Source organism: Lactuca sativa, chromosome 8, assembly GCF_002870075.4.
Source record: "Lactuca sativa cultivar Salinas chromosome 8, Lsat_Salinas_v11, whole genome shotgun sequence".
NCBI lineage: Eukaryota > Viridiplantae > Streptophyta > Magnoliopsida > Asterales > Asteraceae > Lactuca > Lactuca sativa.
This window is the reverse complement of record NC_056630.2, coordinates 294,709,083-294,728,222: the sequence shown is the minus strand read 5'-3', so window position 1 is coordinate 294,728,222 and position 19,140 is coordinate 294,709,083. Positions and strand designations below refer to the sequence as shown.

The 19,140-nt window shown below is 31.9% G+C and overlaps 1 protein-coding gene and 1 non-coding gene across 2 annotated transcripts; one reads left to right on the top strand and one right to left on the bottom strand.

Moving 5' to 3' along the window:
- The first annotated feature begins 8,161 nt into the window (after positions 1–8,161).
- LOC111907302 (probable polygalacturonase At1g80170) lies at positions 8,162–13,262 on the top strand. The gene is made up of 9 exons (XM_023903077.3): positions 8,162–8,444; positions 9,067–9,195; positions 9,851–10,021; positions 10,144–10,164; positions 10,430–10,637; positions 11,586–11,667; positions 11,780–11,888; positions 12,527–12,643; positions 12,741–13,262. The coding sequence occupies exons 1-9, from the start codon at positions 8,217–8,219 to the stop codon at positions 13,086–13,088; spliced, it is 1,413 nt and encodes a 470-aa protein (XP_023758845.1). The 5' UTR covers positions 8,162–8,216; the 3' UTR covers positions 13,089–13,262.
- A 5,426-nt stretch (positions 13,263–18,688) lies between these two features.
- On the bottom strand, positions 18,689–18,795 carry LOC111907303 (small nucleolar RNA R71). Its single transcript, XR_002855535.1, has one exon. It is a non-coding gene; the product is annotated as a small nucleolar RNA R71 (small nucleolar RNA).
- Positions 18,796–19,140: the final 345 nt, after the last annotated feature.

Sequence of the window (19,140 nt, the reverse complement as noted above, 5' to 3'; positions counted from 1 at the left end):
TATATATATATATATATATATATCAATTTAGGGGTTTTTCTAGATTTATTAGGAGTTCTTGTTCTGGATTTATAATGTGGTTCTAAACCGAATTGAGATCAAGAGAGGTTTTTTGCAGGTTAGGTTTTGATTGGTATAGATGGCTTCAAATCCTCCATTTCAGGTGGAGGATACTAGCGAAGATTTCTTTGATAAATTGGTCAATGATGACGATGATGATTATAAGGTCACTCTATTATCCTCAGAAACGATCAAATTAGCTGATAGGAACGATTATGATGATACTAAAGCTTTTGCTAATATAGGTATTAGTGATGTTGGCACTAGACTCGAAGATTTGGGGAAAGTAGGTGAAGATTCTTCTTCCATTGATGGGGATACCAAACATGCGTCAACTGACACTTTTTTAGACCATGTTCATCCGTTAGTTTCTTCAAATTCATTTACATTTGATAGCGTGAGTGAAGAACCCAATACTGAGGTAGCTGGTTTGGAAGAGCCTTTTGGATTCTACAGCTAGTTGGGATCATGGATTTGGAGGTGCTCTTGGTGTTAAGGAGGTGCGGTGGACAACTTTTGCTATCGAACCTACTGAGAATGATGGTAATGGGTTTGGATCCTACAATGATTTTTTCACTAAATTTGGAGATAGTTATGTGGATCAAATAGGGAAAGGTTGTAACTTGGTTAGTCAGAAACAAAATGTTGTTGTGTTAAGCAGCAACAATGTAGTAGATGATTCCATGCATAGGAAGAATGTTTATGATTACTCAAATCAATTTCAAGACGTCTAGACTTATGCTTCGGCTGGAGAACAAAGTACAAAGGTCCAAGCTTATAGTACATATGAGGAACAAAGTACAGATGGTCAAGATCCAAACAACAGTTGTTTGGTTAAGAGAGAGAGAGAGAGAGAGCATTTTATATTTAATATTTATATTTTATTTATATTATTTTTTAAATAGAGAAAACCTCATAAATGGTCTCTGAGTATTGAAATGACGAAAATGCCCCTCACTTAATGGTAGAAAGCTGACGGAGTTAGGCAGAAGGACTGGACATTAAAAGTTTTGAAACCATAGGGACCATCCGTGAGGTTTTTTAAAATTTGGGACCAAACTTCAAATTTCGTGAAACCACAGGGACCATTTTTGAAGTTTTGTCTTATTTTTATGTGCATGTTAATATTTAGAGTAAATTATATGAATGGTCATTGTGATTTAAGTAATTTATACATTTGGTTTCTAACCTATTTTTTTAATTTGGAAGATTAATAGAGTTTATTGTGCGTTTGATCATTGTCTAACCTAAAATGACTATTACACCACATTAATTTCTTTTTTAACTTTCTCTCATTTATTTATCATTTTTAAATTTAAAAAAAAATAAGAACAAAGGCTCGCTATCCATCCGATATTATCTATATTTTTTTTAACCGGTAAATCTAATCTACTTATAATCTAACACTTAATTCCACCTATATGTCCACAACGGGACTTAAACTTTCGACCTCAAAGAGGGAATGCACCACCTGATTTTGTTAGGCTAGAAACCATTTGGTCGATATCATATATTTTTCTTCTATAATACATTAAGCCCTAAATCACTACACTGAGGTCTTTTCCCTACTTTACTAGTCGACTATTGTCGCCTTTTTTTTCGAACGATTGTCGCCACCTCCTTTGTCGGATGACTGCAGCCACCTCCTTTATCGGACAACTGTCGCCGACCCTCTGTAATAGGATCGACATCACCCTTGTAACCGGACTACCGTCATTGTCAGTCCACACCTCCTATCCACCACCACTCGATTTAGTGAGTTTAAAACACATCAAATTCCTTCACGGACACCTACAAGAGACTATTTATATGTATCAACCTCTAGGTTTCAAGGATCCTCGCTTTCCCGATCACGTGTGTCATCTTTAGAGACCTCTTTATGCTCTCAAACAGGCCATCGAGGCCTGGTATCATCGATTTTCTCAACATCCACATTCATCGGCTTTCACCATAGTCGCATAGATTCCACATTATTTATATTACATTTAGTCGGGGAGACTGCATACTTATTACTTTATGTCGACGATATTATCTTTATCTTTCCCACATCATATTACTGACAAAATCATCATGAGTTTGCCATGATAGATCTTGGATACCTTAACTTTTTTTTGAGTATTTATGCAATTCGATCTTCCACAAGTCTCTTTCTTTTGCAACAGAAGTATGCCACTGAGATTTTGGAATGAGAAAACATGACAAATTGCAACCCTTTTCGGAATCTAACTAAACCGATTCACAAACTAGACGCACCTGGATCTCACAATGATTGACCCCACATTGTAGTCTTACAGGTGCTCTTTAGCATCTCACATGTACCTGAAATTGCTTTCATCGTTAAGCGGATTTGTTTATACATGCATGATCCTTGAGAGCTACATCTTCATGCTCTCAAACGAATTCTTCAATATGTTTGAGGAACTCTTGATCATGGGCTCCAACTCTATATCTCCTCCACCCCATCCCTTATTGCTTACTGTGATGCGGATTGAGAGGGATTCCCAGTTACCAGACATTCCACCTTAGGCTACTATGTGTTTCTTGGGGACAACCTCAACTCTTGGTCTTCCAAACGAATAGACACCATTTCCAATCCAACGCCGAGACTAAATACCACAGAGTTGCCAACACCGTTGCAAAAATCTCTTGGATCCGGAACCTTTTACTTGAGTTAAATTACCATACACCTAAAGCAACCATTGTATATTGTGACTACGTAAATGCGGTCTACATGTCAACCAAGGTCCAACACCAACGGACAAAACACATTGGAATCAACATCCACTTTGTTTGAGACAAAGTGGCTCTCGGCCACATACATGTCCATAATGTGCCATCCTGATCTCAATATGCCGACATCTTCACCAAAGGACTACCCATCGGCCTATTCTAGATTTTTTCTCTAGTTTAAACGTTCGTTAGTTGCCTCCCGATAAAACTATGCGAGGATGTTAGTATATATTGTACTGTATATAACCCATAATTAGCTTGATTGTATTCGGCCCTTGTTCCTTGTATATATTGCTATATAGTGTAAGTTTTGAGCAATGAGAATCACATATTGATTTCCAATCAGTAATACCACTAAAATAGGGTAAGGTAGGTAAATGTCGATAATAGTGTTTTGCACAGATTGAACCACTATGTCACATTAGATAGAAGTGTAATATGTCCACATATAAACCATAAGGGCAAGCTAGTTGTGCTAACAGAAAATCAAGGGTCCAGATTAAGAAATCTATAATGGGCATGTTCGATACGGAGCGTTTGAGAGCTTGTAGCTTGTAGCGTTTGACAAAACGCTCATTTTAAAACAAAAAATCTCGTTTGACTCTACAAACTTCTAGCGTTTAGTTTAATCAAAACGCTACAAATCCAAATGCTACTTCATGTAGCGTTTAACAAAACACTAAAAGCTACAAGCTACCCGTTACCTGCTATAAGCTACCCGCTACCAACTAGTTTTACCGAACACGCCCAACGTACCACGGAACGACGGTGTATAGCTGGCGTATGGAAATGATCACTTTCTCTCTCTTGACAGCCGGCCACAGGAGAGGGATTTTGTGAACTATTCGAGTTTGAGGTGATTCTCCATTCTTGTGAATTATATTTCAGTTTTTCTTCAACTTCTTTTGTATTTATTTATAATATGTTGCATGCATATATACACGATCATTCGAGTGATCAATTTGATACGATAGTTGAATCTTCATGAGATTTGTGTATTTTAAGGTCTATTTTCTTCTTTGTAGTAATTACAATGGCCTCAATTTGTATTTCACAAGATATTTATCATTTTTGGTCCTTTAGCACTTTTTTTGGATATTTTCAACTTTTGAGACTTTGGTAGGGTTTTATAACATCGAATAAAGACCATAATTTCTAATTGATATAATTTTTCGAAAAGAAAGGTTTAGATGTTGGTATTACTTTAGGTAGTTCTACTGTTCTTGAGATTGAGGGAGAATATGCACTTCCCATGTGTTGCAAGTTACTGAATTAGGGTTTTCAAGACAATATGTGTAGCTCGAAAGAAGTTGTGTGGGTGAGTATTTTGCAATCCTTTTTCTTCAATTTTGAATTGGAAAATGTACAGACTTGTTGACTTTTCAAATTAATGTATCTGGCTTTTTATAGCAAAGAAACCATCATTCTTGTATAAATGCAAAAAAAAGAAAAACACATAAGCACCGTACTACAATTTGCTAGAATGCGTATATTAATCTCAAGGCACTGTACTTTGTGAATTTTACTCATTATAGCATCATACTCTTAATTTGTTTTTCTCATTATGACATTATATTTTGAAAAATCTACCTCATTATAGCACTGGAAATTGCTTTGTACTTGGATGAAATTGTTATAATCGCTAAAATTTTAAAGTACAATTTTGTGATAGAAAAAAATGAAGAAAAAAAATGTTATAATAAACTAATCAATAAAAGCACTTAGCTATTTCTTGCATTTAACAGTTGTTTAAAATCCATCCAAAGTTCACGACTCATGAGCGTGTTTTCTTAAGGTGAAGGAAAGAAAGTGAAAAGTAATCGTCCAAACATATGAAAGTAAATATATGATGTTTCACTTTTACCCCGTCAAATTTATATATTGTCTTATTAAAGAATGATTTTAGATTTTACTCCAAAGTTCACCCAATATTGCTTCAGCCCAACTTTAGACAGAATAGTGCAGTTTATTATTTTATCATTGAAAATTAGAAGGAATTAATTATTTATTTTAAATTTTGAAACTTATTCCATTTGACATAAATAGCCAAATTGATCACTCCCCTTAGAAAAAAATGACATATGTAAGATTTCTCATAAATTTGAATTCAAAGAAAGGTATCTATCTCAACAAGTTTTTACGTTATTTTTTTATCAGTGATTCCAAATCAGATCACTCTATGTCACATGCAAAAATGTTCTATCCTTTTGGTGCTTGCAAAGCTTTAATTTTTTTTAGATTTTCATATAGGAATGATTAAAACCACTTTTGTATGCTTCACATTATGATTATGAACATAGTTTTCCTTAATATACAAGTGGTATTATTTCCTTGGAGTATTTACCTTCAGAAAAGGACAATTATCCAAGAAGATGGAGTATATAATAAACGAGGTTTTTAAGGGAGTTTCGACAATACTTGTGATATAATATGTTCTTTTGAACTTTAAGCTTCACATAATTTGTCACGTATGTATCTTTTAATATGGAATGCTATAATACCCAATAAATAAAAGTATATTATTATTTTTTACATGGATATGACAAAAAGAAAAGAAACCAAAGATATTATGGAAGCATTCTATCACCTTTAAAACATTTTTTAATGTTTTGTCATAGTTTCGTTCACCACATTTATGGACCACAACAAACATTTCCTTAACCTCAACAGCACAACAGGCCTAACGATCGGTTTTCCATAATGTATGTTAATAGTCACTTTGTGTTCTTTTCATGTGAGGTGGAAAATTCTGACTCACTCATGTTATTCATGTAAGAAAAAAAAGTCAAACTAAATTAAAAAATTACAGTATTATGTTCGGAAAAAAATGAAAGCTACACAAACAAAAGTAATTATATGGAAGTATGTTATCATTTCACACATTTAGCCCCCTATTTAAGGGAATATAGTTTGAAAAAGCACCCAAATAAGAGGAAAATTTAAAGTACAATGACGTAATGAGAAAAATGAAAATACATTAAATGTTTAGGTATTTCTTCAAGAATTTGATCATTTTAGAGCAAAAATCATAGAAAATATCTCCATTTGTAAGAAGTTGAGAGACAAAAGCAATGTACATATAAATAGAAAATACCTCCATTTTATATACCCTCATACCAGACCAACCATTGCTAAAGTCTTTGTTTAACTAAAAAAATGAAAAAAGTTATCACAAAGAAACCAGTCACATATTGCAATGAGAAACAAATATATAAAATGAATAAAAGTTCAAAAAATAAAATAAAAGATGACAAATATTTTGTTTTCTTATTATTTTAACAAAATGTATAGAAGTGAAAAGCTTCTTTAACAATGATTTAAAATAGATTCTTTGGGCAATGGTTCTCTAACAATAGTTTCATAAAATATAAAATTAGTTGGTTGGCTAACAATTGTAAAAAGAGTAAATTACACAAATGATCCCTATGGTTTGGGGTAATTTGTAAAATTGGTCTTTAACTTATTTTTTTAACTTGGAGGGTCTCTACAGTTTGTTTTTGTTGCGCGCTTTGTCCCTTTTACCTAAAAAATCTATTTTTCCCTTGATTTTTTTAATTTATTTAAATAAAATAGGGTAGGTAAGTTAATGTAAGATGAGGTTGAAGTAGGGTTGGGTGTGTTTATTTAAATAAATTAAAAAAATCAAGGGCAAAATAATATTTTTAGGTAAGATAGGGATCAAACACACAATAAAAACAAACTGCAGAGACTAAACGTGCAAATTACCCAAACCATAGAGACCATTCGTGTAATTTATTCTTGTAAAAAGGAAAAAGACAATAGCAACATGAAAATCATATAGCAACATTATGTGAAAATTAAGCAAATTGCAAGAAAATAAGATAAAAAAACAAATTGCATGAAATAACAATGTATTTTAGTTTCTTTTTATATATAGATATAGACAATGCACTTTATTTTTTATGCAAAAAAGCAATGTGCTTACATTTGTTTGTACTTGAGGCTCACTTATGGTTTTTGTCGATTTTTATGTCAAATTTCTAATGGAAATTACAAATCCTCAAATGAAGAGACCTATAATCCCACATAATATTTCAGCACTTAATTCCATCAGCCAAATTACATAAATCACACAACATTTAAAATCATGTTTATTCCTATTGTTAAGATTCCAACACTCTTATAAATTTCCAATACTCTTTTCCACACTTCCACTTCTTGGTGATGAAAGCCAAGCACATGGTACAATCCACAGGAGCAATACAATCCCTGAAAACCACCAAACACTTTTGTTCTTTCCACTCTCCTCTTCCTATTCATTACTAAATCAAGAGTGCCTAAAGTACAACTCCACACCTTAAAAAAAAAAAATAGATCAAGCAAAGCATACAACCACTTAAACACTTATCCTTACAACAAATTCGTTTAATGCTTAACTTATTAAAGATAGATCGACAGAAGCAAATACTAATCTGAACCATTCTCATTTTGATCTCATTAGGACATTACCTCTATATGTATTATATTGAGCACTTTTTCCCTTACACCTATAAAATTTAATTTATAAAAGACGATAATGTCCTTTGATTAATCATATCTTCTATCATAGTTTTTACCATTCACCATGCCATCTTCTATATAAGCACCAAACCAAACATATGGATCGCTACACCTCCATATTGTCACATTTCCATGTTCCTATAAAAAAATAAATAAAGAGAAGCTAGAAAACCTTTAAACAAAATTCAAATATCAAGATTCCAACACAACACAATCCATACAATTTCCAAATCTTTACAATCTCTAAAAGATCAAAGTCACGAAAGTTAAATCGTTTATATCTCAAAAGCATCATCTACCTAAATAAATCAAATTCATATAGTAAAATTAATGGTTAAAATTTTAATTTTGGAAAAAAGATTGCAGTAATCATATACCATGTATGTAACATATTAAACAATTGGCTCCCTGAAACTGAAAAATTAACAAAAATCGAGAAATAGCTTATCTACAGTCAAACAACATTTGATAAATGTTAAGAGTTTATAATATAATCAAATAGAAAGAATTAATTTATGTTTTGTGTGTCACATTTAATTTTCTTAGACTTAATTCTACCATGAGGAGACTTTTTGAAAGGAGAAACTTTGAAGGATGTTAATCTATATAACGTCGGCTACTAGTGGGTCCCAAAGACAGAAAACAAAAGACGCTTTTAGACTCTCTGTGAAATTTAGTGCTGATTTAGACAAGTATTTGAAGAGTAAAGCAAAGGTTTCCTAAAAAATACTTGAAGCTTGAGCATGTAGAAAATCTAACACCTTCATGTACTTTTAAGCAAAGCCAGGTACAACTATATCATCATTTATACCACTAATCTATACATATAAATTAAAATCCTCATGTCTTCTTTTTGATTTATACAAATCTATCGGTTTTCTCAAACTAACAAAACCTTTTATAGCATGGGCAAAATCGACTTTTTCTCTATTCTTGTTGTTTTGTTATTGGTTCATGGCACTCATGTTGTAAAAAGTTTTTATGGTTTTGATGAACTTGAAAGTTTGGATGTCGAAGATGATGAAATTGAGTTCTTGGAGTTGCCTTCGTGGTCAAGTCAACATGGTAGCAAGGTTATGATCAATGTGGATAGCTTTGGTGCAGTTGGAGATGGTGTTTCTGACGATACAAAGGTGAGTATGTGGAAATGTCTAAAATACCCTTTTCAAGAAATTGTTTTGTGATATGAAATGTCTAAAATACCCTTTTTCAAGAATTTGTTTTTATAGCGGTTTCCATATGTTTTTGTTTTTGGAAATGGAGTTTCTGAGATGCAAAGGTGAATATGTGGAATGTCTAAAATACCCTTCGAAAAAATGTTTTGTGTGATTTGAAATGTCTAAAACACCCTTTTCAAGAAATTAGTTTTATAGCAGTTTCCATAACTTTTTGTTTGTGGAAATGGAGTTTTGATGATACAAAGGTGAATATGTGGAATATCTAAAATGCCCTTTAAGAAATTGTTTTTTTTCTTCATTTGAAAGGTCTAAAATACCCTTCAAGAAATTACTTTTATAGTAGTTTCCATATCTTTTTCTGTGTGGAAATGGAGTTTCTATGACACAATGGTGAAGATGTGGAAATTACTAAAATACCCTTACAGAAATTGTTTTTTCATTTGTCATACCTTTTGCTACGCAACATGTAACTCACCAAGATGCTTCTAAGCAATTGTTTTTCATTTCCGAAATGTCAGAAATACCCTTAAAGAAATTTTTTTTTTTTTTTTAATCCAAGTTTTGATTTATTTTTCAGGCATTTGAAAATGCTTGGTCAAAAGCCTGCTCTACAGCAAAAGCCGTACTTTTGGTTCCTCCAGGTCGCTCTTATCTTGTTAATGCAACAAGATTTAAAGGACCTTGTGCGACAAAGTTAATTGTTCAGGTATTTCCTTTTAAATATGGAAAGAAATATGTGGGACATTTTAAAATTAAAGCTTAACGATAGTGTTGGGATGGAGATAATGTAGTTATTTAAAAAATTGAAGCATTTCACTCACTATTCACTAACATCTTCTAAGAATTGTTTTTTTCATTCGAGGAATACTTAAAATACCCTTTAAAAATGACATAATAAGGGAACCATCACAACAGTCTTTTGTAATGGTGACATTGAGCAAGATTTGAAAGCTTTCCAAAAATAGAAATGTTGCAATACATTTTGAAGATAAAATACTAAAGATCTTATTCATTTTGAATATGGAAAGAACTAGGTTGGAAATTTTAAAACTAAAACTTAACTATAGTTTTGAGATGAAGGTTCTATTTTAGGAAATTGCAACATCTCACTTTGCGAAATGTTGATATACCCTTCAACAATGACACTACAAGGGAACCATTTAAAACCAAATCATTACATTCAAGGCTTCAACTTTCTTTTATAATGATGACATTGAGCAAATAATACTTTTAACTTGAAAGATTTCTAAAAATAGAAATGTTGAAATTTTAACGAGGCATCTCTTGATCGAAATTTACGCAATTTGCGTAAGTTTTTTTTAGTAGATAATTAATAAAATGATGAATATAATTATATACAGATCGATGGAACAATCGTAGCTCCAGATGAACCCAAGAACTGGGATTCGAAAAATCCTCGGAATTGGCTTCACTTTTCTAATCTGACCGGAGCCACTTTCCAAGGACATGGAATTATTGATGGATCCGGCAAGAAATGGTGGGCTGCATCTTGCAAAAAAAACAAGACAAATGTAAAATCTTTATTCTTTCCGAAAAACTCCAATTTAACCACGATAAAATAAATTATAGTCTCATAATTCAATATAACCGATAAAAATCAAGTTATTGACATACTTTTTTTCTTGTTTTACAGCCTTGCTTAGGAGCACCAACGGTAAGAACTTAAGGATCTACTTGATACACAGAACACGGTCTGTACTGCGTTTAACATGTATTGGACTTGGACTATAACTTATTTCAATAGGTTAGGTTTTTGACTAAAACCGAAAAGAACCAAAAATTTTGGTTTTTGACATTGAAAAATTGGATTAAGGTTTTTATTTTAATGTTTAGTCATGTCCCGTGTAACAAACACATCTTATATATGGTTTCTGAACAGCTTGAATGAAATTTATTTTAACATAGAAGATTGTATACAGGCGTTCACAATTGATCAAAGTTCATCTATAAAAGTGCAAGGTCTTACTTTCCAAAATAGTCAACAGATGCATTTTGTCATCTCTCATTGTGACTCTGTGCGCATAAATAGTGTTGTAGTTTCTGCTCCTGAAGATAGTCCTAACACTGATGGAATCCATCTAACTGGATCAAGCAATGTCGTTATTCAAAACAGCAAAATTGGAACAGGTTTTTTTTTTTTTTTTTTTTTTTTTTTTTTTTTTTTTCAATTTTTTCTTGTATTTCATGTTCCATAATATATAGATATAATCATATAAAAGCTCCTCTCGTTAACAAAAATACATACTACAGGTTAGACTCTACTATTGTTATAATATTGTGTTCAATGGAAGAAATAGCAACGTATTTATATTGGTTTGTTTACTAAAGATCAATCCTACTTTTGTTTTCTTGTTATTATAACATTCAACTTTTGAAATTCTACCCAATTATAGAAATGCCATCTAGATTCAAAACAATAATTGGGAATATCTTCTGAAGTATAATTTCGTAATAAGATACTATGCGAAAGTATAATGTTTTAATAGAAAGAAATGAGAGTAGCATGATATAATACACAAATAATGAAAGTACAAATCAATGAAAGCAAGTTTCTATTTCTTGCCTCTTCCTTATAATTATTTAGTAAAGATTTTAACACTAAAAAAGGATACCAAAAAGAATTTGAGGGTATTTACGTCCATCCCCTCCTTTGCATCATTGCATGTAGGTCAGCCACTATCTCCTATCCACTAAATTGCTAAATTTCATCTTTTTTTCAACTTTTTAGCCTAAAGTTACCTGATATGGGTCCACAAGATTTTTATTTTTTATTTTTATTTTGTGAAGGATCTTAAGCCATTGACTAATAGTCAAAATGTTTTTTTTTCTTGACCTTTAAATGTTCTAATTCTTATGAGACTAATAAAACATATAAATGGTTGATTTTAACGTCTAACATACTACTTTCAACTTCAAAATCGATATGAAAATTCTTTAAATATAATAACTATGATAAACTTTATAAAACAATAAAGAGTCAATATTATATACTTCAAATAGAATCCAACAAGTATAACATTTGACCTCAAAAGTCAATGTACTAACCGTTTATCTATTTTCACACATGTTATTTAGGTGATGACTGTGTCTCGATTGTGAATGCTAGCTCAAATATCAAGATGAAGAATATTTATTGTGGGCCCGGCCATGGAATTAGGTGTGTTTTGATTTCTAATAAGAATGTTAGATTAATATATATTTATATAATATTTGATGATTAAATAATAAAAAAAAAAGGGAATACTTAAAAAAGATTTTGGTGTTTGCAGCATTGGAAGCTTGGGTAAGGATAACTCTACTGGCATAGTATCAAAAGTAGTCCTGGATACAGCTTTCCTTAAAGGCACTAGTAATGGCCTCAGAATTAAAACATGGCAGGTATTTACATAATAAATATCAATATATTAGTTATTATTAAAAAAGTGTGATTAGAATAATGATTAAATTATTTTAATGAAGCAATTTAGGAAGTTGCAAATACTTGAGTATATTTTAGATAACTTTTAAATGGTTTGACTGAACTTTATTTTTATGGTAAGTTTTATGAATAATATAAAGACAAAATTGCAAAAATGGTACTTATGGTATGTCTAAAAATGCTATTTTTGGAGAGACAGGTTTGGACTAACATCAATAATCTAAAATTTTTCATTTTGGTCCTAAAAAATCTAAAAATGACGGATTGGTGCTAATCCAAACTTGTTTGGTCAAAAGTAGCATTTTTGAACATACCACAGGGACCATTATTGCAATTTTATCAATAATGTATCACACAAATTGACCAATTTTAATTAATAGACGTATTACATAAATTGTTTGTTTCTTGATCTGGATAACTTACTTATTCAACTTGCATTTTAATGATTTTGATTGATACCTAAATGTAGGTGTGCATCAAGTGAACTCTTATTTATATTTAGGCAAAAATATTTTGTTCTTCTTGAATGCACACACATGATTTGATTCGATATATTTTAGATGAAAAATCATCGATTTTTAAAATTTATATCATGTAGGGAGGATCAGGTTACGTTAAAGGCGTACGCTACCAAAATGTAAAAATGGATAATGTAGCCAACCCCATCATAATCGATCAATTCTATTGCGATTCACCTAAAAGTTGTCAAAATCAGGTATAATTTCTATCATATCTTAATTTTCAACATTTTACATTAAGAATAACAAAAAAACTCTTGAATCAACTTTTTAAATTTTTTTTTCCTTGTACAGACGTCGGCTGTGGAAATAAGCCAAATAATGTACCAAAACGTCACCGGATCATCAAAAAGCACAGACGCAATGAAATTTGCATGCAGTGACACTGTGCCTTGCAATAACATAATTTTAAAAAACATCAATTTACTAAAGCTTGATGGTAAAACAGCCCAAACTTATTGCAATTCTGTTACGGGAATTAATTATGGGCAAGTTCAACCTTCTGCTGATTGTTTGACTTCTTCTGATAAGTCGTCTATTGAAGAAATTGAGGTCAATGATAATGAGCGCTTGATTGATAAGTCGTCTATTGAAGAAATTGAGGTCAATGATGATGAGCGCTTGATTCATACCGAGCTTTAGCCCGATTTCCTCGAGTCTTAGGTACTCTAGAGGCTACTTTATATAGTATATATGAGCCTATACAGATACCGTATAGGCTCAACAAATTATATAGATACGATATGTGTTTTAAGTTTTGTGAAATCTTGTAAAAAATATACTAATGTCGAATGAATTTGCTATCTTTTTGTCATATATTGTCATGTTATGGTTCTCCATAAGAGGTGTGCCAGATACTCAAATATTTGGATATCACCTTCTTTATTCTGGGGACGTTACGATTTATCTTTCACATGTTAGTTATGGAAATAGTTTGTGGGGGACATTGTGATTTATCTTTCCCATGTTAGTCCCGAGATTAATTTGTGCGGAACGCCTAAGGTGGTGTACGTAAAAAAATATTGTCATGTTTAATCAATTTGACAGTTTCGTATTTAGGTTTTTATTTATATCTTTACATTGCTTGACGCAAGCAAGAAATGATTAAAACGTATAGAATAGTGAGTGAAAATTTGAATTTTGTTTTTATGTAAATGAATTAAACCTATATAAGTTTTACTGACCATTGAGTTTTTCTTTAAGGACAAGCTACACATGACAATGTTTGGTTGTTTGTTTTTGTTTTAAACTATCCATGTTTAATGAATCTTTGCTTGAGTTTATTTACCTTTGGTTTTCATATGATGTTAGTTTTTGGTAATTGCGTTAAATGTATTAAACTATGGTAACATCACATCAATATCTATTAGTGACACTTTCGACTCATTTAGCACCATGTATAACATAGTTGGTTTCAAGATAATGTACAAATGGCTAGGGTTTAAGTGTTAGTTTCCACAACATGAGAGTTTGAATTCCGATATTGAATGGGACTCCTTGTGGACATTGTATTTTAATGTCAGCCTCCTAGTGAAATGTTGTGTACACGATTTATAGTTCACTGATATTTCTTTCATATTGTAGTTTTGAGACGAGAGGATGTGTGTCAGCTCATGGGTTACTAAAGTGATAATCAATTTTGTAAAAAAGTTAACTAAATTGTTTAAAAACATTTTGATTCTAGCTATATTTTATCTCAAATGAGCAAGATTAAAATAATATAGCTAGAAGTAAAACATAATCAAATGAGTCGATGATTGAATGTTGTTCTAAGGACATTGTTATTTATCTTCTCCATGTTAGTTGTGGGGAACGCCTAAGGTGGCGTATGCCACAAAATATTGTCATGTTTAATCAATTTGACAATTTCATATTTTGGGTTTTTATTTATATATTTACATTGCTTGACGTAGGCAAGAAATGATTAAAACGTATAGAATAGTGAATGAAAAATTGAAATTTTTTTGATGTAAATGAATAAAACCTATATAATTTTTATAGATGATTCAATCTTTCTTTAAGAACAAGCTACACATGATGATATTCAAATCTTCGTTTTTGTTTTTAATTATCCATGTTCAATACATCTTTGCTTGAGTTTATTTACCTTTGGTTTTCATAGGATGTTAGTTTTTGGTTATTGCGTTTAATGTATTAAGTTATGGTAACATAACATCAATATCTATTAATGACATCATTTAGCTACATGCATAACATAGTTGGTTTCAAGATGTCACACCCTCGGCCGACGACAAAATCACCGAGCTGCGCGACGTTAGAATGTTAGATCACAGATATTGAACATACATTAAACAATACAGAACAAGATATAACATAGATACCACTTCCATTATGAGTAAAATGTTACATCGGAATATGTTTTATTGAAGTCTCTAATAGAAAAGGATGCCTCTATATTTAGGCATAAAACTAACTGATACAAAGCTTCCAGTAGCTCCATTGATTAACCGCTGCTCCACAGAGTGCATCTTCTATCTCACGGTTTCCTAGGAATACATGTGGTTTTGAAATAATCAACATAATGTTGGTGAGTTCACATGTTTTATAGTTTGAAAATACTTTTTACACGTAACTATATGTGGTTATAAAAGTATTTCGGCCTACATGGTTTTAAGGTAAGATTTTAATGTTTGTTGGTACTATGGTTTTCTTACTCTATCTGATGTTTACTGTATATTACTACTCTCTTTAGGCGTCTCCTTACCAAATGTAGTATATTAGGCATTTCCTATCGTATGTTTCTATCTTGCTTCTTATATCTAAGAAGGTAGGTTAACAAGTTACTGTCCTATAATTGTTTGCTAGAGGTGGGTTAATAGGATACTTTTCTATCCTATAACTGTTTATTATTCTTGCTATATAACGTATGCTTAAGATGTTCCTCATTTTGAATTTTTGTAGTATTTATTACATGATATGTGCATAATAAACTACATATTTAATGCATATTTCAAATACATTTAGCTACAATTATGCTTAATATGGAACAAAAGATATTTATTATGTTTAAATTGTGCTTTGTAGTCGCAAAGACTTGCTCAGGAATAAAAGGAAGCATATGAGGAGCTGGAAGCAGGAAACATAAGCTAAAACAAAAGAAGAAAAGAAAAGGTCTGAAGACCACATCATGGTCACATAAACACAACATGGTGATTAGAAGAATCACGACCCATTTGTTGACATGGCAGACACGAGATTAACACGAAGACCACGTCGTGGTGGCAGTCTAGATTGCTAGTGTTGTGTGGCACGATCCGATGCGAGTTTCAATGTTTATTTGAGCCAATATATGTTATAATGTGTTTTTGTCTTCCTTGTCTTAGTGAAATCATGGAACAAAAACACGAACTTGCTTAGTTTGAGGGCCGCAATATGATTAGTATCGTGTACCATAAATGTATCCATGAGAGCTTATGTAGTCATTGCACCTTAGGCTAATACCTCTAACCAATAAGGGTTGAAGTTAAGTTCCCTTGCTTAAGCATGTGTTTTATAATATTTTTAGTTTTGAGTGAAAAAAATGAGAAAAAAATAGAAAAAGAAAAAAAAGTTGCAAAAGTTGAAGAATAAGAGTCTACAAGCTATGTAGATCAAGAAATATCATGAAGAAAAACTCCAAATTATCAAAAACTCAAGAATAAGGAAAAAAATTCCAAGTTATTTATTGTATTTTTATTTTCTAGGTTATTTTTCCATATGTATGCTTAGGGGTTCAACCAAAAATACCTTGAGGTTAAGAAAGTTTTCTGGGGATGGATTCGGAGGGATGCATAAAATGAGCGTTGTTCAAAAGAAGTGAGACAGTGTTTATGAAGATTGTGAGTATTTCGGATTGGGGAAGTTCTTAGGAAAAATTTAAACACAAATATATGCATTGCGGTCTTGGAGTAATGGAGAGGCTCAAAATAGATTGTTTTGTCTGATGTTGGTAGTTAAAGTCTTAATATGATGATAATAAGATCAGTTTTGCTTGGGGGCAACCAAAAGCCAAGTGTGGGCTATTTTGATAGTGCATAATTAACTATATATTTAATGCATATTTATAATAATTTTAGCTATAATTATGCATAATATGGAACAAAAGGTACTTATTATGTTTAAATTATGTTTTGTAGCGCCAAAGACTTGCTTGGGACAAAAAGGAAGCATACAAAGAGCTGGAAGTAGGAAAAAAGAGCTAAAACAAGAAAACACTGAAGACTAAATCGTGGTCATATAACCGCAATGTAGTGATTGGAAGAATCACGACCCATTTGATGATGTAGTAGACACGGGATTAACACAAAGACCACATCATGGTGGCAATGAACCACAACGTGGTGGTCAGATTTCCTCAATTACGAAATCCCGGACATTAGGTCGAAACAGAGAGGATGCATTCGGTTCTCTGAGGTTAATTGTGACTAATAAACCCTTAGAAACCTAGAGAAAGTCGAAATTCAAGAGATGTCAAGAATGGTAGAAGATTTAGAAGATATTCAACATTGATCTAGTTGGTTTGCTTATTAAACTTATGTTTAGCTAACTTTACTTAGATCTAATGTGTTTTTTCTGCTACAATGAGAGGCTAATCACTTTTTACTCCTGTTTGGTGAAGATGAGCTTGATACATGTGTTGATTTCGATATTAGATGAGTATTATTGATTTTACTTGTTTTTTATATATATAAAGCCTAACATGTTTTAGTTCTAGTTTATATTACTTATAAATAAGATTTTGTGTGTTAATTGATCATATTAATTATAGGAATATAGCTCCTAATTGTTTATGATCATTAGATAATTAGAGTTATGATTAATCACATCTTAATTTAAGTATTTAAAGCTAGTAACTTTAATTGTTTTAATGAGTATAAATAGTATTAAGTTGTGCTTGGTTGCTAGAATTGATCATAGGAGAGTAACTCATATCATTCCTAATCCAATTGTGCTATTATGAATTTGGTGTTTAACTTATGCATGATCATTGCTTTGTCATTCATAAATTGGTAGTCCTAGATATTTGATCATAATAGTTAGATAATTGGTAATCAATATTCTATCCATAAGAAATCAACCATAGGATTAAATGAAATCGAATCTAGGCAGAAGTATTCTTTTAATTCTTGAAGTTACTTTGTTTTTGTTTCTTGCTTGTTTGATAGTTGATATTAAGTTATTCTGATCTTGAAAATCTGTAACACCCACCTAATCATAGTTTGTTTAATAGTTTAATTAGAAGTAGTTAATTTAATTAATTAAATTTTGTACCCTATGATCAACACTCGACTTACCTGAGCTATACTATAAACTGACTAGATACATTGCATATAGGTTCATAGTTAGTAAGAGTTTGTTAAATTATAAATTAAAAACTAAATAGGTACTTTTTCTGGCATCAAAGTTTTTGGCGCCGTTGTCGGGGAACGACTTATTTGATAATCATTTTAATTGCTTTTAGTTATTCGATCATTTTTGTGGGGTAAAAACCACAAAAAGTTAATTTTATGCAATTAGTAGATTTTGTTTTTCTTTCTGAGACACAACCACATCATGGTTATCCTTACAACGTCGTGGTCTCACTTCAGTGAATTTATTAGTTTACTGATTTTTATTCCTTTTACGCATTTTTGTTTTGTTTCAGTGATTTATGACCCAAATATCTAAAACTTCTATTGTTCCTCCACGTCAAGACCCCGAATCCGCTTTCCACAAGAAGAAGGATAAGAAAGTCAACGAGTCAACAAGCACTTTTCAATCAGACAAAGGATTTGAAAGCTTTGAGAGGACGCTAGACAAAATGAATTGGATACGAGCCAAAATCCTCTACCGAAGGAAGTTAAGACAATTTGGAGATTAAAAGAGAGGTTGAAGAGATAGCATGCATTACGAGAACGATGATTGGAGGCTATAAGAAGAGGATACATGAAGAACATGTACTAGGTCTAGTTTTACCTAAGATACCAGCCGAGAGAAGTTTTGAGCTCAAGGGACACATTCTATCAATGCTCAAGGACATACCTTTCGCTGGGAAAGAGTATGAAGATGCTTTCAAGCATATTGCAAACTACTTTCATGTCCCTAATGTTCCATGAGAATCTATGTTACTAAGGATGCTTCCGGTCACATTTACCGATGAAGCAAAGGATTAGCTGAAGTCTCTTGCACCCGGATCTATTACCACATGGGCTACTCTTTGTGATGCTTTGATAGAGAAATTTAGTTCACCTTCGAAGATTTCAAAGCTTAAAAAGAAGATTGCTAACTTTCAACAAGGGGTGGGAGAGTCCTTATATGAAGCTTGGGAATGATAAAAGGGCTTTATTAGAAGTTGCACTCAACATGATTTGAATGTTCAACAAGAAGTTTCCATATTCTATGATGGATTGAATGTAACTACTATACAACTTCTTGACTCATAAGGGCCTATGACGAAGAAGGAGCCGACAACTATAAAAGAATTAATTGAAGAATTTTCAAATCACTCACGAGAGTACCACAATCCATTAGATAATGTTACAAGAGGAAAAGGAGATGGTGGGAATGAGAACTTGGCTGCAATCATAGCTGAATTAGATTCTATGGATATGCGAATGACAAAATTAGATCAATCCATTCATGCGATAAGAGTTGGTTGTGACAATTATAGTTGTCCACATTTGACCAAGAATTGTGATTTTGGATGAAAATGGGA

What these genes read in the sequence shown, in the direction of transcription:
- LOC111907302 (XM_023903077.3), top strand. Translation starts at nt 8,217, where the DNA reads ATGGGCAAAATCGACTTTTTCTCTATTCTTGTTGTTTTGTTATTGGTT. An exon ending in GCAAAAAAAACAAGACAAAT is followed by an intron (nt 10,022 to 10,143) that starts GTAAAATCTTTA and finishes CTTGTTTTACAG; the next exon opens with CCTTGCTTAGGAGCACCAAC. An exon ending in CTAAAAGTTGTCAAAATCAG is followed by an intron (nt 12,644 to 12,740) that starts GTATAATTTCTA and finishes TTCCTTGTACAG; the next exon opens with ACGTCGGCTGTGGAAATAAG.